Source organism: Biomphalaria glabrata, chromosome 6 (genome assembly GCF_947242115.1).
Source record: "Biomphalaria glabrata chromosome 6, xgBioGlab47.1, whole genome shotgun sequence".
Classification (NCBI taxonomy): domain Eukaryota; kingdom Metazoa; phylum Mollusca; class Gastropoda; family Planorbidae; genus Biomphalaria; species Biomphalaria glabrata.
In genome coordinates, this window is record NC_074716.1 from 53,308,529 (window position 1) to 53,333,068 (window position 24,540).

General features: G+C 35.8%; 2 protein-coding genes across 3 annotated transcripts in view; one reads left to right on the forward strand and one right to left on the reverse strand.

Annotated features, from left to right (window-relative positions):
* LOC106058847 (potassium voltage-gated channel subfamily KQT member 1-like) overlaps positions 1–1,873 on the reverse strand; it is a 127,608-nt gene extending 125,735 nt beyond the window's left edge. Inside the window, exon 1 of the mRNA XM_056032569.1 lies at positions 1,782–1,873. The gene's annotated coding sequence lies outside the window, so the exon portion shown is untranslated. The remainder of the gene's footprint in view (positions 1–1,781) is intronic.
* An 8,549-nt stretch (positions 1,874–10,422) lies between these two features.
* Positions 10,423–22,920, forward strand: LOC106055845 (uncharacterized). 2 transcript variants are annotated; one of them, XM_056034192.1, is made up of 7 exons: positions 10,423–10,639; positions 15,563–15,628; positions 17,378–17,478; positions 17,976–18,069; positions 19,318–19,431; positions 20,915–21,115; positions 22,370–22,920. In XM_056034192.1, the coding sequence occupies exons 1-7, from the start codon at positions 10,525–10,527 to the stop codon at positions 22,558–22,560; spliced, it is 882 nt and encodes a 293-aa protein (XP_055890167.1). In that variant the 5' UTR covers positions 10,423–10,524; the 3' UTR covers positions 22,561–22,920. The 2 variants fall into 2 exon arrangements, with proteins under 2 accessions (XP_055890167.1, XP_055890168.1); XM_056034193.1 differs by lacking the exon at positions 10,423–10,639 and adding an exon at positions 14,592–14,759.
* The last annotated feature ends 1,620 nt before the right edge of the window (positions 22,921–24,540 follow it).

Consider the following 24,540-nt stretch of genomic DNA (forward strand, 5'->3'; position numbering starts at 1 on the left):
TCTAGAATCACACAGTAGACTGTAAACACACAATATCACGTTCAATCTCAATTCTAGAATCACAGAGTAGACTGTAAACACACAATGTCACTTTCAATCTCAATTCTAGAATTACAGAGTAGACTGTAAACACACAATGTAACGTTCAATCTCAATTCTAGAATCACACAGTAGACTGTAAACACATAATGTCACTTTCAATCTTAATTCTAGAATTACAGAGTAGACTGTAAACACACAATGTAACGTTCAATCTCAATTCTAGAATCACACAGTAGACTGTAAACACACAATGTAACGTTCAATCTCAATTCTAGAATCACAGAGTAGACTGTTAACACACAATGTCACGTTCAATCTCAATTCTGGAATCACAGTGTAGACTTTAAAGACACAATGTAACGTTCAATATCAATTCTAGAATCACACAGTAGACTGTAAACACACAATGTCACGTTAAATCTCAATTCTAGAATCCCAGAGTAGACTGTTAACACACAGTCACGTTCAATCTCAATTCTAGAATCACAGAGTAGACAGTTAACACACAATGTCACGTTCAATCTCAATTCTAGAATCACAGAGTAGACTGTTAACACACAATATCACGTTCAATCTCAATTCTGGAATCACAGAGTAGACTTAATAACGTATGACACTATTTTTAACGGAGGCGCTGTGGCAGAATGGTAAAGCGCTTGGCTTCCGAACCGGAGATCCCGAGTTCCAATCCTGGTGAAGAATGAGATTTTTAATTTCGATATCCTAATAGCGCATCTGAGTCCATCGAGCTCTAATGGATACCTGACATTAGTTGGGGGCTGGTCGTTGTGCTGGCCTCATGACACCCTCGTTAATCGTGGGCCACAGAGACAGATGACCTTTACACCATCTGCCCTATAGATCGAAAGGTCTGAAAGGGGAAATGTTACTTTACCCTATTTTTAACAACCTCAAATATTATCTTTACCCTTTACAGTAGCCTAATACATTAGTATTTTAAACATATAATCTATGGTTTAGTTTAGTATGATTTGAGACTCTCTAATGGGCTACATTTGTACACTACTTTTGTTTTATTGGACACATTGAACTCACTCAATCACGTTCTAGTCTGTATGATATCGGTCACAATAATTGAAGTGTTTGCTTTTAAATTATTGGCAACAATCTGACAGAATTTAGAGTTTTCTAATTCTAGACTCTTCTAGGGAGTGGAAATAACGCTTACCGATAGTTCACTCTCTCTCTCTTTCTTCGTGTTTCTCATGCTCACTCTTTCCTTCACTTGTTCCAGAGCGCTCGATATAGTTTCAGTTAAAAATTGAGATTAAACGTACTTACAAGTCAACTGTATCAATAAAGAAACACACAAACTACTTCCAAATCGAGATATCCGAATATCACAATATCGCGTCACGACTGATCAATTCTTTTTTTCCCCTCCACCTATCGCTCACTATTGATTTCGTCTCCGAGGAAGATAAAAACTACCCTTCCCTTTTCCTCTATATTAAAGACTTTAACTCACCTCTACAAATGGCAATAAAGTTTGGTGTGTCTTATTAGCACGGGTGTGAAATAAAGATACCCGACATTGTATCAAACGTGTAATAGAGATTGGAATCTGTAACATTCTTTATACAAAAAGAGACAGTCTCACAAGTCAAGATTTTAAATCTGGAGTCGTTTTAAGAAAAAAAAGGTTTGAACAAATTGAGAAATAACATGTTTCAAATAATGATTTAAATAGACTGTATAAAAAAGAGTCCATACATTACCGTTATTTGTTTCATCAAAAATAATGGGCGTATCTTCAGTCTCTCCCTCTGATGGTTTCGCCCCTAACATGCACTTCCCATAACGTTCGCTTGGTAATAATGTCACATGACTGAAATTGAGTTGCGACGTCATGGCTGGATCTATAGATCGATCGCTACACAAGTTTTAATAACGCGTTGTTATCGGACGACAGATGCTGGGGTCAACAGGTCAGCGGACATTTGAGAAACACGCGCATTCAAAATAATATGACTCTGTGTTGTTCGGGGGTTTTAATGCTTTAGATTAGATAGGCCAAGAGTCTTCTTTCATTGTTCTTTCATTGCTAACATTAATGGATAGGTCAGTGCAGTAACGTTGTTTATGAAGATCAGTTTCTGAAAACACTCCCTCGTGAGTTGTTTAATAATCTTTAATCACAGTTTTCTATGCCTAAGAATTTCAAGGCAAGGGGTACAAATAAATAGGGAGAGCCATTACAGGACTTAAGGCAGTTTTGCTAAAATTGTTAAGGTAGTTTTGCTATACTGACCGAGACTTTGAAGAATTAAGAAAAATACTTTTTTTTTATCTCGAGGAAACTAAGATGTGCAGAGAACAATAATATCAGCCTATGTGAAGCCGTCATCAATTTCAGTATCTTTCCAAAGTAAGTCGATTTCAGTATCTCACCAAAGTAAGTCGATTTCAGTATCTGACCAAAGTAAGTCGATTGCAGTATCTCACCAAAGTAAGTCGATTTCAGTATCTGACCAAAGTAAGTCGATTGCAGTATCTGACCAAAGTAAGTCGATTTCAGTATCTGACCAAAGTAAGTCGATTGCAGTATCTGACCAAAGTAAGTCGATTGCAGTATCTGACCAAAGTAAGTCGATTGCAGTATCTGACCAAAGTAAGTCGATTTCAGTATCTGACCAAAGTAAGTCGATTTCAGTATCTTTCCAAAGTAAGTCGATTTCAGTATCTTTCCAAAGTAAGTCGATTTCAGTATCTTTCCAAAGTAAGTCGATTTCAGTATCTTTCCAAAGTAAGTCGATTTCAGTATCTTACCAAAGTAAGTCGATTTCAGTATCTTACCAAAGTAAGTCGATTTCAGTATCTTACCAAAGTAAGTCGATTTCAGTATCTGACCAAAGTAAGCCGTTTTCAGCATTTCACCAAAGTAAGCCGTTTTCAGTATCTCACCAAAGTAAGTCGATTTCAGTATCTTACTAAAGTAAGTCGATTTCAGTATCTTACCAAAGTAAGTTGTTTTCAGTATCTGACCAAAGTAAACCGTTTTTAGTATCTCAACAAAGTAAGTCGATTTCAGTATCTCAACAAAGTAAGCCGTTTTCAGTATCTCACCAAAGTAAGCCGTTTTCAGTATCTCACCAAAGTAAACCGTTTTTAGTATCTCACCAAAGTAAGCCGTTTTCAGTATCTCAAAAAAGTAAGCCGTTTTCAGTATCTCACCAAAGTAAGCCGTTTTCAGTATCTCACCAAAGTAAGCCGTTTTCAGTATCTCACCAAAGTAAACCGTTTTTAGTATCTCACCAAAGTAAACCGTTTTTAGTATCTCACCAAAGTAAGCCGTTTTCAGTATCTCAAAAAAGTAAGCCGTTTTCAGTATCTCACCAAAGTAAGTCGATTTCAGTATCTTACCAAAGTAAGTCGATTTCAGTATCTTACCAAAGTAAGTTGTTTTCAGTATCTGACCAAAGTAAACCGTTTTTAGTATCTCAACAAAGTAAGTCGATTTCAGTATCTCAACAAAGTAAGCCGTTTTCAGTATCTCACCAAAGTAAGACGTTTTCAGTATCTCAACAAAGTAAGTCGATTTCAGTATCTTACCAAAGTAAGTCGATTTCAGTAGGACCTATCTCACCAAAGTAAGCCGTTTTCAGTATCTGACCAAAGTAAGCCGTTTTCAGTATCTCAACAAAGTAAGTCGATTTCAGTATCTTACCAAAGTAAGTTGTTTTCAGTAGGACCTATCTCACCAAACTAAGCCGTTTTCAGTATCTGACCAAAGTAAGTTGTTTGCAGTATCTCACCAAAGTAAGCCGTTTTCAGTATCTCACCAAAGTAAGCCGTTTTCAGTATCTCACCAAAGTAAGCCGTTTTCAGCATTTCACCAAAGTAAGCTGTTTTCAGTATCTGACCAAAGTAATCCGTTTTCAGTATCTCACCAAAGTAAGTTGTTTTCAGTATCTCACCAAAGTAAGCCGTTTTCAGCATTTCACCAAAGTAAACCGTTTTCAGTATCTGACCAAAGTAATCCGTTTTCAGTATCTCACCAAAGTAAGTTGTTTGCAGTATCTCACCAAAGTAAATCGTTTTCAGTATCTGACCAAAGTAAACCGTTTTCAGTATCTGACCAAAGTAATCCGTTTTCAGTATCTCACCAAAGTAAACTGTTTTCAGTATCTGACCAAAGTAAGCCGTTTTCAGTATCTGACCAAAGTAAGCCGTTTTCAGTATCTGACCAAAGTAAGCCGTTTTCAGTATCTCACCAAAGTAAGTTGTTTTCAGTATCTGACCAAAGTAAGCCGTTTTCAGTATCTTACCTAAGTAAGTTGTTTGCAGTATCTGACCAAAGTAAGCCGTTTTCAGTATCTCACCAAAGTAAGCCGTTTTCAGCATTTCACCAAAGTAAGCCGTTTTCAGTATCTGACCAAAGTAAGCCGTTTTTAGTATCTCACCAAAGTAAACCGTTTTTAGTATCTCAACAAAGTAAGTCGATTTCAGTATCTCAACAAAGTAAGCCGTTTTCAGTATCTCACCAAAGTAAGCCGTTTTCAGTATCTCACCAAAGTAAACCGTTTTTAGTATCTCACCAAAGTAAGCCGTTTTCAGTATCTCAAAAAAGTAAGCCGTTTTCAGTATCTCACCAAAGTAAGCCGTTTTCAGTATCTGACCAAAGTAATCCGTTTTCAGTATCTCACCAAAGTAAACCGTTTTTAGTATCTCACCAAAGTAAACCGTTTTTAGTATCTCACCAAAGTAAGCCGTTTTCAGTATCTCAAAAAAGTAAGCCGTTTTCAGTATCTCACCAAAGTAAACCGTTTTTAGTATCTCAACAAAGTAAGTCGATTTCAGTATCTCAACAAAGTAAGCCGTTTTCAGTATCTCACCAAAGTAAGACGTTTTCAGTATCTCAACAAAGTAAGTCGATTTCAGTATCTTACCAAAGTAAGTCGATTTCAGTAGGACCTATCTCACCAAAGTAAGCCGTTTTCAGTATCTGACCAAAGTAAGCCGTTTTCAGTATCTCAACAAAGTAAGTCGATTTCAGTATCTTACCAAAGTAAGTTGTTTTCAGTAGGACCTATCTCACCAAAGTAAGCCGTTTTCAGTATCTGACCAAAGTAAGTTGTTTGCAGTATCTCACCAAAGTAAGCCGTTTTCAGTATCTCACCAAAGTAAGCCGTTTTCAGTATCTCACCAAAGTAAGCCGTTTTCAGCATTTCACCAAAGTAAGCTGTTTTCAGTATCTGACCAAAGTAATCCGTTTTCAGTATCTCACCAAAGTAAGTTGTTTTCAGTATCTCACCAAAGTAAGCCGTTTTCAGCATTTCACCAAAGTAAACCGTTTTCAGTATCTGACCAAAGTAATCCGTTTTCAGTATCTCACCAAAGTAAGTTGTTTGCAGTATCTCACCAAAGTAAGTCGTTTTCAGTATCTGACCAAAGTAAACCGTTTTCAGTATCTGACCAAAGTAATCCGTTTTCAGTATCTCACCAAAGTAAACCGTTTTCAGTATCTGACCAAAGTAAGCCGTTTTCAGTATCTGACCAAAGTAATCCGTTTTCAGTATCTGACCAAAGTAAGCCGTTTTCAGTATCTCACCAAAGTAAGTTGTTTTCAGTATCTGACCAAAGTAAGCCGTTTTCAGTATCTTACCTAAGTAAGTTGTTTGCAGTATCTCACCAAAGTAAGTCGTTTTCAGTATCTGACCAAAGTAAACCGTTTTCAGTATCTGACCAAAGTAATCCGTTTTCAGTATCTCACCAAAGTAAACCGTTTTCAGTATCTGACCAAAGTAAGCCGTTTTCAGTATCTGACCAAAGTAATCCGTTTTCAGTATCTGACCAAAGTAAGCCGTTTTCAGTATCTCACCAAAGTAAGTTGTTTTCAGTATCTGACCAAAGTAAGCCGTTTTCAGTATCTTACCTAAGTAAGTTGTTTGCAGTATCTGACCAAAGTAAGCCGTTTTCAGTATCTCACCAAAGTAAGCCGTTTTCAGCATTTCACCAAAGTAAGCCGTTTTCAGTATCTGACCAAAGTAAGCCGTTTTTAGTATCTCACCAAAGTAAGCCGTTTTCAGTATCTCACCAAAGTAAGCCGTTTTCAGTATCTGACCAAAGTAAGCCGTTTTTAGTATCTGAACAAAGTAAGCCGTTTTCAGTATCTCACCAAAGTAAGCCGTTTTCAGTATCTCAACAAAGTAAGCCGTTTTCAGTATCTTACCAAAGTAAGCCGTTTTCAGTATCTGACCAAAGTAAGCCGTTTTCAGTATCTCAACAAAGTAAGCCGTTTTCAGTATCTTACCAAAGTAAGCCGTTTTCAGTATCTTACCAAAGTAAGTTGTTTGCAGTATCTGACCAAAGTAAGCCGTTTTCAGTATCTCACCAAAGTAAGCCGTTTTCAGCATTTCACCAAAGTAAGCCGTTTTCAGTATCTGACCAAAGTAAGCCGTTTTCAGTATCTGACCAAAGTAAGCCGTTTTCAGTATCTCACCAAAGTAAGCCGTTTTCAGTATCTGAACAAAGTAAGCCGTTTTCAGTATCTGAACAAAGTAAGCCGTTTTCAGTATCTGACCAAAGTAAGCCGTTTTCAGTATCTGACCAAAGTCAGCCGTGATGGATTGTACAATTGTCATTGTATTTTGGATACAAAGTTTGTTCGCGTTCTTAGCTGCGTGAGCAAAACACACAAACAAACAAAAAACACAAATTAATATAAATTGTAATCTTTTATTATTCTATTGAGAATATTTCGAGCAGACTGATGAACTTACTCTACTGAAAACGTAGCTTACTTGGCCCATGATTTATAGAATGTATGCTTGCTTGTCCGGAATTTGTTTGCCTTGTTAAATAAGTAATTGCCTCTTAAGACTTTGAGCTTGCTCCATTTTATGCGCGGCTGTTCCATTGGTTGCGTACTTGCCTCTTGAGATGGTAATTACTATACTGGATATGCACTTTCTCCATGGAATGAGTGCCTTTTGTTGAATGTGTACTTGCCTCATAGGATTGTTATTGCCTCTTATATGTTATACATTCGCTTCCAGCCGTGTGCACCATGCGCCATTGAATGTACACTAACTCTAATGGTGTGTATGGGCATACTTTCTGAATAGATTGTGTACTAGCTTCTTGGGGTGTGTTCTTTCTTGCCCTGTAGAATGTGCAATGGCATCTTGGATTATGTGTTGCCCCAATGTATATGTATTAGTGACTATAATAATTAGTCTCTTGTTATGTGTATTCGCCTTTTGGGAGGTGTACTTGCCTCCTGTTATGTGTAGCCTAACAACCCATCATCATTATACTACCCCCCTCATTTAGACAAGTAATTAATTTTAAGGTAGTCATAGTGATTTGGAAGCCGTGGTACGTTGCTTCCGAAGCTGGGATGTTGGGTTCGAATCTTAGTGAAGACTGGAATTTTGAATTTTGGGATTTTTTAGGGCGCCCCTGGGTCCACCCGACGCTAATGGGTAGGCCTATCTGACTTTAATTGGGGAAAGTAAAGGCGGTTGGTCGTTGTGCTGGCCATATGATACCCTGCTTGTTAACCGTGTAAAAAAAAATAGATGACCTCAACATCATCTGCCCTAAAGATCGCAAGGTCTGAAATGGGAACTTTACTTCACTAGTCAAAATGATGTCAGAGGGTGTAATACTAATAAAGTTTAAATTGATTCGTTTCTAACTTACTACAAACTGGTCAACTTTTAACCAGATCAAAGTTTTTGGTATTTACTATTCCTCTATTGAGCTTACAAATTCTTCATCAGGTCAAAAAAAAACAAACTGGATGGACCTGGATCTAGAAAACGACTCTTAAGATTTTCAAAGAAATTGGACAGTTTATTTTTTTAAATTTGGGAAAAGAATTAGCCTACTAGCTAATTCGCCACTCTGAAAAAACTCAGCTTTGATCGTTTTAATGTTTCGTGATATTATTATCTTCCAAAATTTTGTTTGTTCTGACATTGGATGTCAGCGGATATTTCTGCATGTATTCATTAAAGAGTTAAATAAATTAATGGCTGTTTAGGAACATTTTGGCACCCTGCTCTTTTAGTCTGGCTTACCATTAGATTTTAATGTAATTTGTGTATATTTATACATTCGCTTAACCAAGAATGGGGGGGGGGAGGAATTGTGGCGGATTAAAACAATAATCCATCATTCATTTATTATTAGGAATAGCCTAGAGTAAAAAAAATATAGGCCTACTTCTAATTATTAGATTCATAAAAGAAGGAATCAGGGAAAAAAAAACATTTTTTTTAGCCTAGAATTAAAAAAAAAAACATTTAATTTTGTCATTAGATTCATTAAAGGAGGAAATCCGAGGAATTGTCTTTTATAAAAAAAAATATCTTACTTGTTTAATGTAAGTTGAGATTTAATCGCATAATTTATTTTTCTTTTGACACTGACCTAATTCTGACATGATTAACAATGTTACATCCATGTGTAGGTTAAAATTATCAATTAATTAGCAATACATTTCGCGATTCAAGTTCTTGCGTGTGTGTGTGTGTGTATCTATTTGCACGATAGAACTGTTTAGCTTTAAATCTGTTTGCCTAATTAATTTGATTATCTCATCTGTCTCTTGACCTTCGTCGTAGTGACACTGTGACAGTTCGTGTAAACAAATCCCGCCACACTTTCTGCTCAGCAGCTGATCTTGGCAGAAGATCAAGAGAGAGGCCGGTCCATTCTTTCACGTTGTCCAGTCAGCTTTCCTTTGGACAACCATTTCTTCTTGTTTTACAATATGACAAACCAGCTATAAGCCAGCCTGTGTGTTGACTTGTAAAAGTAAAAACCCTTTTTTTTTATGGTACCCGATGCCCAGCAATCTTCTGTAGCATTTACTCTCAAAGGCTTGAACTCTTCGTTCAGCCTCAACGTTCAGTGTCCAACTTTCACAATTATATAGCAGCACGGAGACCAATAATGAAGAATACAGTCATAATTTTACTTGTGCTTGTTACTTTTCCAGATTTTCCACAGTTCACTCACGACGGCTGATGCCAAACTCAAAATGTTTTTTTTTTAATTTAACTCTTTCTCTCCGTAATTATTTACCACATTCTGGTGGAATCAACGCTGGTATCGTCAGTTAGGAGAGAAAGAGTTAAATCTCTTTTAGTGATCATACACCACACAAATGTTATTACGAATACCTAGAGAGACTTGTCTAATTTCTGGGCCTCTAGTTCTCTTTCTATCCGTTGATTGAAAAAGAAAAAGAGAAATGTAGAGAAAATGTTGATTGAGCTAACAACTTTCAAACATGTTGATCTATAGACTTTTGATGGATAAAATGTTTCTATAATAATATGTACCTTAGTTCTGACATATGAATACAAATTTTATATTACATATGGTAGAATACTAGTGCATTTAATTAAGACGTCCAAAAACAACGGGAATAGTGGATAAATAATACTTGTCTACCAATTATACATAAAACACTGTACCATAATCTTCAAATACAATAACAAAATTTAATAAAATACTCAGAAGGACACAAAGATAAAGGCACATTCCTCGTCCCTTATGCTGGGACAAATTTGTACAAATATTCCTTCTTCCCTAGTGCTATTAGAGCATGGAATGGGTTGCCTGAGCTAGCCAGGAAAACGAGTGACTTGGCAGAATTTAAGTCATAGGTTAATATGCATGACTAAATGCATGACGCGTAGGATGTAATTATCTTCTTTTTTGAAGTAACGTCTGTATTATATAAGATAAGATGTTATTTATATATTTCCTTATGTTCAGTATGCCTAAAAAAATATTGAAGAAAAAAAAATATAGGCCTAATTATTTTAATAATAAAGCTTTGGTATTCTTTCCACTTAACCCGGAACTATATATATATATATATCCATCCCAGTGGAGAGCACTGGCCTGCTTTAGCACATCTCTCATTCTGATCTATTTTGTGCTTTACGTCTCCATGCCTGGACTTTTAGCTGTGGTAGATCTGCCTCTACGTCATCAAGCCACCGTGCTCATGGTCTGCCTTTGGGGCACCTGCATTCTGGTTTTTGACGGTGAACAATCTTTGCTCCTCTGTTCTCTGACATTCTCTCGAGGTGATCTGCCCAACGTAATCTGGTCCCTTTTATTTCCGTCATAAGTTCATATAGCTGGTAGATTTCTTGGTTGGTGCGAATCCTGAATATGAATTCCTCATGTATAGCATCATAATTTTTTTTTAGAGGATTTTTCTTTCCCAAGTGTTTAGCAGGTTTTCTGTGTTTTTTGTCAGCGTAGAATAAAGGCCTATAGATGGTTCTTAATAGACGTTCAATTTACTTATGTAGTATCTGCACTTTGATTCTATTTATAGTTCATATGAACTTTGAATTCGGTATTAAACAGGTTATGTGCCGTGCACAATTATTTTACAATATTTCATGGCCCTAGCGAAACAATTTAATGTTAGCAGACGTCAATTTCTTATGTGTTGTTGTCTATATCTAGACATTCTAGCTCCAAATCATGTTGTACAGTGGTCAAAAGTCACTCATCAATAACAGATATCTCTTGTCGCTATTTTTGTTAAAAGTAGACAACTCAATGTTAGTTTTATGCGAAACTAACATTCATCCTCGAGGTAGGCCTACATCATGGATGTACTGATCTAGTGTTATCATATAAAATACAGGAGTTACTTCAAAAAAAGAAGATGATTACTTCTTATGCGTCATGCATTTAGTCATGCATGTTAACCAATGACTTAAATTCTGCCAAGTCCTTGGTTTTCCTGGCTGGCTCGGGCAACCCATTCCATGCTCTAATAGCGCTAGGGAAGAAGGAGCATCTGTACAAATTTGTCCTAGCATATGGAACGAAGAATGTGCCTTCATCTTTGTGTCTGAGTATTTTATTAAATTTTGTTTTTGTATTTGAAGATTATGGTTCAGTGTTATATGTATAATTGCTACTTTACTTTTAAGTCTTCTATCCTGAAGGCTTTCTAAATTTTGTGATTTAACTAAAGGTGTTACTCTAGTAAAATGTGAATATTCGTTTGTTATGAATCTCACTGCTTTATTTTGTGTCTGTTCCTGTTTCTTAATGTTTTCTTGAGTTGAGAATTAAGTAGATAACCAAATCATGTCTTATGGCGTTTTTCATTTATTATAACACCTAGGTATTTTGCGTTTTAGTCTGTGTTACTGGTTTAACATGAATAAGATAAGTGGAATTTATTTGTTTTAGTTGTTTTTTTTATTGTTACTCTTACTCTTAATAGCTGACATTTTTCTGGGTGGAAAGATATGGTCCAATTTGATTCCTATTTATGTAATTTATGAAATTCTCTTTGTACACAGTGACAGTGCTGTATTGACCTGACCTATGTACACCTATGTACACATTGACAGTGCTGTATTGGCCTGACCTACGATCACAGTGACAGTGCTGTATTGACCTGACCTATGTACACCTATGTACACATTGACAGTGCTGTATTGGCCTGACCTACGATCACAGTGACAGTGTTGTATTGACCTGACCTATGTACACAGTGACAGTGCTGTATTGACCTGACCTATGTACACAGTGAAAGTGCTGTATTGACCTGACCTATGTACACAGTGACTGTGCTGTATTGACCTACCTACGTACACAGTGACAGTGCTGTATTGACCTGACCAATGTACACAGTGACAGTGCTGTATTGACCTGACCTATGCCTGTAGCCTATAGTCAACACAAACTATAGCTTAGGGCCTCTTTTTTCTTGAGGCCCCTAAACAATTGTCTCCAGTGATATTTTCTCTCAATTCGAAGAAGGAAGAAAGGAAAAATTGACTTATGCTGATTACAAAGGTCCCCAAATCTCAAATAGTTTAGGGCCTTATCAAGTGACAGTGACAGTCTAAATCCGGTCTTATAGTATCTTATATATTACAGACGTCACTTCAAAAGAAGAAGATAGTGGGTCTACATTTAGGTAGAGCAGAGATGCCAAACCTTTTACAGACATGGGTTCCAAGAAAGGCACGAAATGCCCATCACGGGATGGTCCAATATCAGTCTTAAATATGCACATTTCCTACAGTGTGTACAGAGTTTCGACGTGCCGGATAGCACCGCGTCACGGGCTGGATATGGGTTCCGCGTCACTAGTTTAGAATTTAAATTTTGAAATTAATCTAATAATATTACAGAATCTAATGTTAATAACAGGGCTGGCCTTAGGTAATTGGAGGCCCTAGGTGAAGCGAATATGGAGGGTCTATACAAAGGTGACCCCAAATGAAATAGAAAAAAAAAATACGCAACAAATTATAAACCGTCCTGTATCTATATCTAAATCTATATCCAAATCAACAAATAAGCTAAATTCATATAGCGCCGATAGCACTAATGTGATTCTTGGACGATTTTTGATCACCAGACATTTCACCAAAAGGAAGAAACAATTTGGTCTTCTAGCAGATGTAGTCTAACAAATAGATCTAAACATTCGCGAATAGACTTTGAATCACAGTAGGGACTAGGCTAGTAGGCATAGAGCCATCATCATCATCATCATCAAACTCCATTAGAGTGAGGGCTTGAGAGGTTCAAATCCTCTCTTGCAAAAGCCCTGGACAGAAACCCTGCTGTCTTGCGTAGTGCATATATGTCGCCATACAGGTCGAGAATTTTGGGTTTCCCAGACCTGTCGAGACGGAGATCAGCAAGTCTGGGGCAGTCAAACAGAATATGAGGCACGGTTTCCTCTTCTCCCCCGCAGCGGGGGCACCGTGAATCAAAATTTGGCCATAGCCGCGAGAAATATGAGCCAACAGGACAGTGGCCTGTCCTGCACTGTGCTATAATAGCTTGCTCAGGCCTGGACAGCCTCCACCACGGGGAAGTGCGGTCAGGGCGCCTCATGCGCTCCCAGACTCCACGGGCTTTTTGGGACTTGTCCCAGCACTCAAACCACTTTTCCATTTCTGTTTTTTGGCATAGAGCCATAGAGTTCTATGTTTGAGACCTGTGCGAGGCCCCCAACCAATCGGAGGTCCTAGGCGGCTGCCTAGTTTGCCTATGCATAAGGACTGCCCTGTTAGTAGTTAATCGTTGTTTTCGGATTCTTTAAATGCCGGTACTCGTTTAGATCTAAGTTTAGCAGAGGCGGGTCCTATAAAGAGTGATGTTTGAAGTTATATAAATTTGTACTTTTATTTCTTTTTATTATTAATTTCATATATTTGCTATGACAAAGATGTTTATTAATCTACAGCATTGTAGGCTACGAATCTGCAAAATAGGCCTAAATAGTCCCGTGGAAATGTCTGTGAAGAAACAAGTCCGTTTAAGTATAAACTGCCTTTTGTTGTGCATCATTCAAACATAGCATATTTACAAGGCGAACATTATCTGCAGACGACCAACTCCACTAGATGACTTCCTTCGGCATATTTTCTAACACACTCGTCACTTCCCGCAAGTCCCCTAACTCTCCGATACCCAACACTTGACCGTGTGTCACGGTTGACCACACATAGTAACCGTGTCACAACAATGTCTTTATAGCTGCCGCATATAGATCTTTACCTTTACCTTTAGGCCTACCTATCCTTTAGTCTATTGGACCGTTGGGGCACCATGCAAGACTCGTCGACCTTCTTTCTCCATTCCTCTCTGTCTTTTGCCTTAGTTAGAACCTCTTTCAATGGCAGGCCCGTCCATTCTTTTATCTTATCTTATATAATACAGACGTTACTTCAAAAAAAAAAAAAGGAGATGATTAAGTCCTACGCGTCATGCATTCAGTCATGCATATATTGACCTAAATTCTGTCAAGTCACTGGTTTTACAGACTAGCTCAGGCAACCCATTTCATGCTCTAATAGCACTAGGGAAGAAGGAGCATTTGTAGGTACAAATTAGTCCTAGCATATGGAACGAGGAATGTGACTTAATCTGTGTGTCTTTCTAAGACTAAGACTAAATTTTTATGTTGTCCTCCCATCGCTTTCTCTCTCAGCAGATCATCATAGGGTCCAATCGCTAAAGGTCTATAATACATAGGCCCTACATATTCTACAAACTTCTTAAGTTTTATCCGATGAAGACGATAAATATAGCATTTAGCCAATGGAACATTCTCAGCGGGACACGCCTTTACACAATTTAGACGTGTACACGTGTTCTTCAAATAATTGTTAGTAGTTCATATACCTAATGATAAAAGGCCTTCGTTTTTCGTCCATGATCTCTCCCTCGCGGTTCCTTTTTCCCACTTTTAAAGGATATAAGATACTTTTGATTTTTTTTTTTTTTATGGAACAGTTCCATAAAGGCCAACAACACACACCTACTCATAGACAATTTGACATATTTCTTTGGCTCGATAGTTCTATATTTAAAATCTCTCTTTAATAATAGGCTTACTAATAATTATATCTTTATTATCCTGGAAGACATTTTTTACATTTGTGCACTACACATAACAAGTCTATAGAATTATAGAATCTAAATCTAGATATAGATCCACATTCATACGACAAACTCGAAATAAATATAGGTCTGTGTGTCTTAAACTTTTATCTATGGAGTTTACATCAGGAAGTCGGCTTTTGTGCAAGGAAACAAAAGAGTTCTTGTGTGTGTCTCTCAGACTTGATTTAATTTGAAATTTTGATATTATTTGTTACGGACGTTCCTTCGGAAATGGAGATTATTGATCTAGTCTAGTTCTAGATCTATCTACGTCATATAGTCTATGATTAGTATGATATAGATCGTGAACTTATTAATATTACCCTGCCTAAGTCCCTATAGCCATAGCACTGCAGACTGCAGGCTATGACGCCCGTAGTCGTCGTAGTGTGTGGTAGTCACTGTTACACTTACTGTACTGTAACTGTTACTAGTGTTACTTGTACTGTAACTGTACCGTAGAGTATTGATACTGATTTTTTGATAGTCAGTAAGTCACTGATATTGTCGTACAGTAGACATAGTCGTAGATTCATTAAGAGTTATAAGAGTAGACTTAACATGACTTATCACTTAAAATCATCATCAATATATAATATATATCATCATACCTATCATTTAATTTACCATGTCAATCATAATAATATGATGATGACTTAAATTGTTTTATTTAAGACTTGTTTTGTCATAGTCATAGGTCTAGTATTTTATAATTTTATTCCACATGGTTATCATTTCTGGAAGTGGTAATGGATCTAGATTGCCCTCCACTACTTAGATCTATATTATATATAAATATAATGTCAATAATGTTAATGGCAATAGACCCAAATATTTGAAAAGTAGCCTCTTCTGAGAACCAACTCCTCGCTCAGATATTGAGTCCTGTTTTCACTAACAGGAGAAGCCAGAAGGGGCAAAGGTGAGTAACTGGGACCTAAACTTGGCTAAACCAGTACAACCAGTAACCTTAAAATTTGTTTTTTGTTGTTTTTTGTCCCACCTTAAAGAAAACTTGTGTAAAATTAAAGTCACCTTTATTTGATTCTACTGAACTAGTTCTATATTTGTCTCTTTTTATTTCCTTCCTAAGAGGTAAAAAGTTCAGAGTTCATCCCAGAAATTGAGGGTTTACCTGAAGCTTCCTATAATGTTGAAGGTACAGTATGAGTTAAAAGTTTCTGTTTCCATTTAAACATTTGAAAGTAGGAATGATTGAAAGACATTGTCAATTCATTTCTTTACTGTACTAAGAGGATACAGTTTGTTGAATCTCATTCTTTATAAACACCTGGACATGTCACATGTTCATTTTCTTAGTACATTTGATGAGCACAATCTCTTAAAGGACAGCGAAGTTATTTTAAGCCTTTTGTTCTGACGTAAACATTGTAGTTTTTTTAATTGTTAACAGTGCTACTTACATGTAATTATTGTCATTAATAATTGTAAGTGTTTAAACATTTTGTCTATTACACTATTAAAATTTAAAACAAGTTTAATTGAATCCAGTCATTCAGGGTAATCACAGCAGTTAATGGTCCAACACTTGGCCATGTCCCACAACTGTAAAATCTAACTAAGTGCATTGGACAAAGTTGTAGAAAAAGTTTGCTAATTAATTAAGCTTTTGTTGTTGTTGTTTGTTTTTTTTGTGATGAGGTTCATAGCAGCACCAAAACCATGTTCTATCAAATAGGGAAACAGGAAAGCTGTCAACAACTTTTGTGCAATAAATCATAATGCAGGATATAAAATTGGAATCTGTTTGTGTAACCAGAATTTATGTTATTTTTGTTGAAACATTGGTTTCAGCTGCTACTGAATTAATATGGACTTTGCCTTTGGGACATGATTTATCCACATACCAAATGTCTTAAGACTATCCGGACATGTCCAAGTGAAGAATATCTTCAAATCTTTGGTTTAGGTCTACATGACAAACTTTTAGATGTTGACTTTAAGAAAGCAAATCTTCATTTCTATTTTGCGATTTTAGAGTTTCAGAAAATGAGAACACCCTCCCCTTTCCAAGTTTTGTTTGTACAAAATACATTTTTGCGACTTTCACTTTTAGATTTGTTAAATTTACAGAATAAATCAGTTTGAATCTTTCACATTTCATGTTGGTTCTAAAACATTTATCAAACATCACTTTGTGGGAGAAAAACAGATCTCTTCTTTTACAAATACATAAGCTTAATTAAAGCCTCATTTCCTGATGAAAAGGTCTTGGCATATATATAGAAAATACAGATACTTTTAAGAACTCACATAAAGAATTTTCTATTTCCATTTCGTCAATCCTTCTTTGTACTGTATTATTACTGAGTGGTATTCTATTAAATATGTTGACAGCTAGTTTTTGCAACATGGTGCTTATTACCTTACTGGTAACATCATTTCTTTACCAATAGTGTAAAGCTATTCTGACTTTATAATCAATAAAGAAATATTATTAGATGCAAGCACTCTATTGTCATATTATCTGGTTTAGACACTAAACCTAGTGTTTAGAAATACAGCATCATATTAACCACCTAACACAGCAGAACAGATCACCATTTCATCAATTTATATTAAACTTGGGCGAACCCCCTAACATTGTTCAGGTACCCCCAAATCAATTTAAATTTTCCGTGGACCCCCTGAATAATACCAGGGACACCTGAGGGTTCATACTGATGACTTCAGAAACCACTGGTCTAACACCAAGCTTCAAAGTACTACTTATTCCTCTGCCACAGAGGATAAGATAAAGTAAAGAAAGAAAAAGTTTAAAAAAAAAAAAAGGAATATACATAACATAATACACATGATATATTTAACATTGCAGTCTATATATTACTTTTTAGTTAAAATGTAACTGGTTTTGTGGTAAATGAGCACATTATTATTTTTAAAACAGAAAACACATTTGCGTTGTTCTGCAAGTGGGCAAATATGAAGAAATATTATGGTCTTTGTTACAAGTACTTTTACAACAGATTGACAAGAAAAAAAGCTGAGGTGAGGTAATATGTGTACCCTTTTAAAAACAAAAAAAAAGTTGTTATAGTTCAATTTGAGATAACTAGTTTAAGGCACATATACAATTGGAGAAAACCATTTAGGGCTAGGATGCTCTCTAAGTAATGACCTAATGATTGCGGCTTGTTTTGTTTCTTTGACGTGTTTCCGGTGTCTCTTCAGATTTTGAAGATAATAATATCCTAGCTTAAACCTCACGCAGAATGACTGGGGGATGGAGGTGGGTAGGGTTTGAACCCAGGCCATAGAATGATTGTCTATAGCATGTACCACTTGAAAGAAGATCAGACAATTCTGAGGCATGTGGAGACAGGATGCAGAGCTTCTTAAAAATCTAACTTCATCATTCTTGGGATAAGATTTTGTCCCCATTTAAACCTGTAGATTAAACCTTTGTATAAAGTTCTCGAATGATGGATTGAGCTTAATATTTTTTATTATAATGTCTTTAAAAAAGTTATGTTTACAATCAACAGATGCAATGCCAAGTTATGAATGGTCATCTGGCACATATAGCTGACCCTTTCGACATGCCTTATTTCAAATATCAATGGAACTTTAGTTTTTTTTGTAAGTCACTTTATAAAGATAATTTGTATTTTATGCCCTTGACTTTTTTCTTTTTCTCTATCATTATGTGAGTTTTAAAAATATATATATCCCATATTATGTTATGTATTATATTCAGTTCACAGTTCTATTAAAGTTTCATTAGATTTGAGTCACTAGTGAATGTTTCTGCATAATATTTGACTTGACTTGTTATTTTTAATTATGTCTGTTCTTAATCTTAATGAAGAGTTTGATAAGTTCACATACCTAGGCAGCATTATAGCAGATGATGGGGATGCCTATCATGATGTAGCACTCCGAATAGGAAAGAGAGGAACCATTTTCCAAAGGCTATGGTATATTTAGACAAGTCAATCTATTGGACTTGAGTAAAAAAAAAAAAACCTACTTAACACAATCGTCATTCCAACATGTGATATGCATGCGAGAGACATGAAAGTCATCTGCCAAAATTAAGAATAGACTAAATATGGCTCAACATAAATGGCTAAGATGGATTTTAGAAGTCAGTTTACAGAGATCTGGTCTCAAACAAAGTTGTTAACTATTGACAATGATAATAACTTTAATAAAATAACTGGTGTGAAGGTAGACCAAGACTGATGTATCTCCATTCTCAGACCAAGACTGATGTATCTCTATTCTCAGATTAAGACTGATGTATCTCCATTCTCAGATTAAAACTGATGTATCTCTATTCTCAGACCAAGACTGATGTATCTCTATTGTCAGATTAAGACTGATGTATCTCTATTCTCAGATTAAGACTAATGTATCTCTATTCTCAGATTAAGACTGATGTATCTCTATTCTCAGACCAAGACTGATGTATCTCCATTCTCAGATTAAAACTGGATGGCTGCCTGGTCGTGCGGTTTGCGCCCTGGACTGTCGTTCGGATTTATCGACGGTCGAGGGTTCAAACCCTGCCCGCTCCCATCCCCCGTCGTCCTGCGGGAGGTTTGGACTAGGAAGTAATTATCTTCAACTCTGAAGAAACATCCGAAACATGTAAAACATTTTACAAACTGATGTATCTCCATTCTCAGATTAAGACTGATGTATCTCTATTCTCAGACCAAGACTGATGTATCTCCATTCTCAGACCAAGACTGATGTATCTCTATTCTCAGACCTAGACTGATATATCTCCATTCTTAGATCAAGACTGATGTATTTCCATTCTCAGACCAAGACTGGTGTATCTCTATTCTCGGATTAAGACTGATGTATCTCTATTCTCAGATTGGGTTGGAGTAAAGCTGGAGTCTCATAATGGATGTGTTGCGTATTCCAGTAATGGTTCATTTCTTCCGAAGAATTGTCTTTTACCCTTACCTTACATCTGTATGTTTAGAGGTAACAACAGTATAACTATATTGCTATTTCAAAATAAGTTTTGAATGTTATTTTAGAAAAGAAGATGCTAAAGCTCTTGAAAGATAGCAGGGTTCCAAGTCCAAGGGCTTATGACAAAGCATCCATTCTATGTTAATGTTTATAACATGAGCAATTGTCAAAGTTAGTATTAATACAATTGTAGCTTTTTTTGTTTCTATCGTCCAGAATGAATTATTTAGGGTTTATCAAAAATGTTAATATTTTGATGATTTTAAAAAACATATTAATTTTATAATATTACATTACCTAAAAATATACCAATATCAATATATATATATATTAAAACTTTCCATGTCCTCTCCATTATGAACTATATCACATACCAAATATACTAACACAGGTCTGTATGGAAGATGAATTAACTTTTACTAGAGTTTGTTGACAAAAGTTACAATTATTTGCTGAATGCACTATATTGGCCTCCTTCTGTCGTAGATCGACTATGGTTCATCTTGAACACTTTTTCATATGGCTGTGGGGCTCTATTAAGGAGAGACATTCCCGTCCACATATATTGCAGATAAGCGAGATGAAAGCCTGGGCATTGTCTATGGTCGGAACGATGTCGCCCACAAGGCAGTTCCCCCCTCTCTACGCAGCTGATGTAACCAAAGGAATAGAATATCTGATACAGTTTGGGATCAGTAGCGCCGCAGGCTCTGCCAGGCTGTAGCACGGTGTGCCACAATCTGCCTATGGGTCACCGGCTCCTGATTTTTCTTCAGGGTTGTCTCCCAAAGCCTTTCCCGTTTTGGGTATAGCCGCAAGGCAGCGGAGGTTTGGATTCAGAGTAGCCAACCAAGGCTAACTAGCCCCTCCTGCCCGAAGCTTACTGGTTTAGGTGCCAGTTGCTCGCCTTTGCCCCTTCTTCTGTTAGTGATAACAGTTCCACCGGGCTCAGTATCTGAACCACGCTTGAAGGTCAAGAGTTGAACTGGTTGTCAGAGGCTATTTGAGACACGTGCCATTGGAAGCATTTTTTTTTTAATGGTGGGTTTAGAACCATTACCACTTCCTGCGTTAACAACCTTGCGGACTTTGCTGGATAAATAGAACAGAAAACATAAGAAAACAAAAAAGTAACAGAAGTAGAAAGTATAGAATTTATTTCTCCTTTAAAAAGACATTGATATTCACAATTAATTTTTTTTTTAATTCCTTACAGCAGGAAATAATAAAAAGATTTTTTAAAATATTATTGGCTGACTAAATTTCATTTTAATTCCTGTTATCAGACATAAACAAATTAAAATGGAATATAGCTAATAATATGGCTCCTTTTGTCTTGGATGCATCCTGATAGGTCACTGGTTTTGGTTTCACCAGATTCTGCCCTATCTCAAGATGAAATATAGCTTATAAAAGTCATAGAAAATGTGATATTACTGTAAGCACTATTCATTATCTTTAAAGAATGCTAAAAGTTTGTGTACCTCAACAGATGAAGCCTTTTCTAGAATGTTGCTCAAACAGTCCAAGAACATCTATTTGATGAAAAGATCCAGTTATCATTCTATTTTGGTTATAGTTTTTGTGCTGACTCTGCTGAGTCTTCCCTGTCTCATTATTCCCACCTCCAACAAGCATAACAGAAAAAGTGACCAAAGCAACGTCTCAGAGAGTCACATTCAATGTAGAAGGGGTAGGTACATAGCAAAAGTTTTCTTTATATACGTGTAAACAAAAATTTTCAGTGTCATGTCAATTAGTTATTGACTTTGAAACATATTCCCTTTTTAGAATTTGATGTTGCAGAATGCCCTTCTGTTTACTACCAAACACAGATGAAAAATATTTCTGATAATATATTTAGTAAAGTGCTACATTTAGCAGATTCTTCAATATAGCTGTCCCCAAATTATAATGGTTAAATTACTGTTCCTTCATGGAGATGGGAAATGCTGTATTGTACACTTTCAAAATAGATATCTTATCTACATATCCTTTAGACGAACAGCAATACAAAAAAAAAATGTTTTTCTTTTCTTCCATCTAGTTCAATAGAAATTAGCTGCTGTTTGATTCCTTACTTTGTTGGACCTTTCGGAGCTCTAGACAGAATCTGTTGGCCCTCATTCTCTAATCCTCTTTGTCTTTAGCCTGGTTTAGAGTATCTTCCTCTCCTTAATGTTGTCCTTCCATTGCTTTCTTAATCTGCCTCTCTTTCTTTCCCTGCAGAAAAGTCTGTAAGCCAGAGGATCTCATCTTATGGTTGTACAGTTGTACTTTTTTTTTTTTACTGCTGTAGTAAGATCAGATGGTCATCATGGGGCCACATTGCCATTGTGATACTGTTTTGTAATTTGGTCCTTTTATGTGATGCTAAGAATCCTTCTGTAACTTCTCCATTCCATGGCTAGCATCATCCTTTCTAATTCTGCATTTAAGAGTCCAAGATGAGCACATGAATGTTGGCATGACCAAGTAGGGCATCAGTCCTTTTTTTTTGTGCTGAGGCTATGTCTTTCTTTCCAAATTGTCTTGCTGCAGACTGTGTAGTTCTGCCCAGTAATTCAGGTCTGGTTCCTTCATTTGAGAGGTTAACTATTTGAAATTTGAAGCTTTGGACAATTGTCATGTGTTGTGTTTTTTTTCGCCTCTGATCCTGATGTCTATGCTAAAACCTTTCATCTGTTGGTCATTTTGTGTTGGTGGGGGAGGGGGGCTCAGCTTTTTTCTGCATGACATATGCTGCATATAAGTCTTGTTTATTGGCATCACCAGTTAGCTTTTTTTTTCCTGTATTAAGAAGGCTTCACAAGACAATTGTTTTCTCTTTTATGCACTTGTGGTTAAATGCTTAGCGGGTATTAAAGATTGTTTTTAAAACATTAAAATGAGTAACTAATGCTTAGTTTTCGGATTTCAATTGAATATTCCTTTGTCTTGCTTTCAGATACAAGCAGTGTACATGATTTCAATGCAGAGAATTTAGACTGGAAGAAAAGTGTGTCTGATGATGAAGTCATTCAAATGTATAATGAAATGGTTGCAGCTAAATTGAAGAATGCATCACACAAAAATAGTGTTTCATCAAAATATTCCACTCAAAGCTATAGCACCGTACACTCCAATCTCAGCAAATAGTAAATAATAGAAAATTTAAACACGTTAAGGCTTTGCTGATCAGTTATTTTTAAAACTGGACGTGGCAAATAGTGTTATGTCATATGAACTGTTGTAGGCTATGTAATATATATTTTTTTTTTTCATCTGTGTTATGACAATAGTCTCTAAAAAAAAACAAAAACTTTTGTTGTTTTTTTAAATGTCAGAACAAAAAAAATCTGAAAAAATAAACGCTTAAGAAGGTTTTCTTATGTGTCATTTAATATGAATTAGTGGATTAGATTTCTTAACATGTCTAAAATGTACTTTGATGGTTAATATTATTATTATAATATATATATATTATTATTATTATTAAAAACAAGTAAACTTTGTATATCTTTAATTCTTAGTGTGCTGTAAATCTATATTTGTATATATTATCATTCTGTAGAACTATTAGAACTAATGTAGAAACCTCTCAAAAAAGTTCTTATAAACAGTCAATATTCTTAGTAGATTGAAACAGCATTTATTTCCGGTACCTGTTATTGTTTTTCTCAGAATCCAGTCTCAAAGTTAACTCTTACTCTTAGCCATTTTTTTTTTTCTTCAAAGATTATACTAGATCTAGCTACTTAAAACAAAATTGGTCACACCTGCAGGAAAATTGAAAATGATGGTTCAGGAAAACAGACTTAGATCTGTTATGGGAGACCTAAATAACAGTGTTATGCTGTAGAGGTATTACTATGTTGTGAATCAGTTTAGACTTGCATTGCCCATTGAACAAAATTGTCAAAACTCAATAGAACTTACAGATGCTTGGTCTAGGCCAGTGTTTCCCAAACCTTTTCCTTAACAGAACACTTCACACATTCTTAGTATTTAGCGGAACACTTTGCTTATTTTTTAGCGAGATTATTTCACGCTTCTGCCTACTATTTAATTATTACACTAGTCTGTGGAACACCTTTTCAGGCCTTGTGGAATACTAGGGCTCAGAAAAACACTATTTTGAGAAACACTGGTCAGGCAATTGAACTGACTTAAGTAAAATAGCTTTTGTAATATCAAGCAAATAGATAATGAAAGTACTACTGGGACATGTTAACAAAATATATTTGCCTATATTAAAAGAGAAACAGAGAGAGAAATATACAAAAAGGTTAGTTTTATAGTATTTATTGAACCTATATTGTCATCAGAAGTCTGTTCTTTGTGACAGTCAATATAACCTTACTCTTATCACACTGTGTGTGTAACAAGAAGAACTCAAAGGTCAGGTAGAATAACAGGTCAGATGGAACAATGTACTTCATGCACATGATCTCCACTGATATGTCAGTACATAAATGAATCAATCAGGGCACATTGTGCTTATAATATAGATTATTAAAAATAATGTAAAAATAAATACAGAAATTATAGCTTTTATATAGCGCTACTTTCATGCTTATATCTATTATTATGTATTATTAAAAAAAATTTTCACCATGCAATTATTTTAATTAGTTGGCTTTCACAAATCCAAAATGCCAGTTTCCCTTCAGCACTATATTATATACCTTGTCTTCGAGTCCAAAGATTATTGAGGAGTACTGTATTTCACATAGCTACGCAGACCCATCTGCGACCTACATATTTTGACACTTTTACAAAGCATACTTTTACAAGATGACACAAAGCATTTTGTTTTATGAATTATTGAAAGAGGTTTCTATTCAAAAATCTTTTTTTTTGCTAAGGGAATTAAGTTTCCAATATTGTCCATTTACTAAGGTTAGCTTATTGCAAGTGTTTCACATTAATGCCATATCCTCAAAACTAATTTTCTATCATTTGTTTTGTTTTATGTAGCGCCCACACACACACACCTTACTAGGAAGTAGTTTAGAATATTAATTAACAAAATTCTGATTGAAATGATTGGCATTCGCCATTGTGATTTATGAAAACGGATATTTAAGGTGAATGAAACAAAGAAAATGTTCTAAAAGCCACTAGAAAAAGAACCGA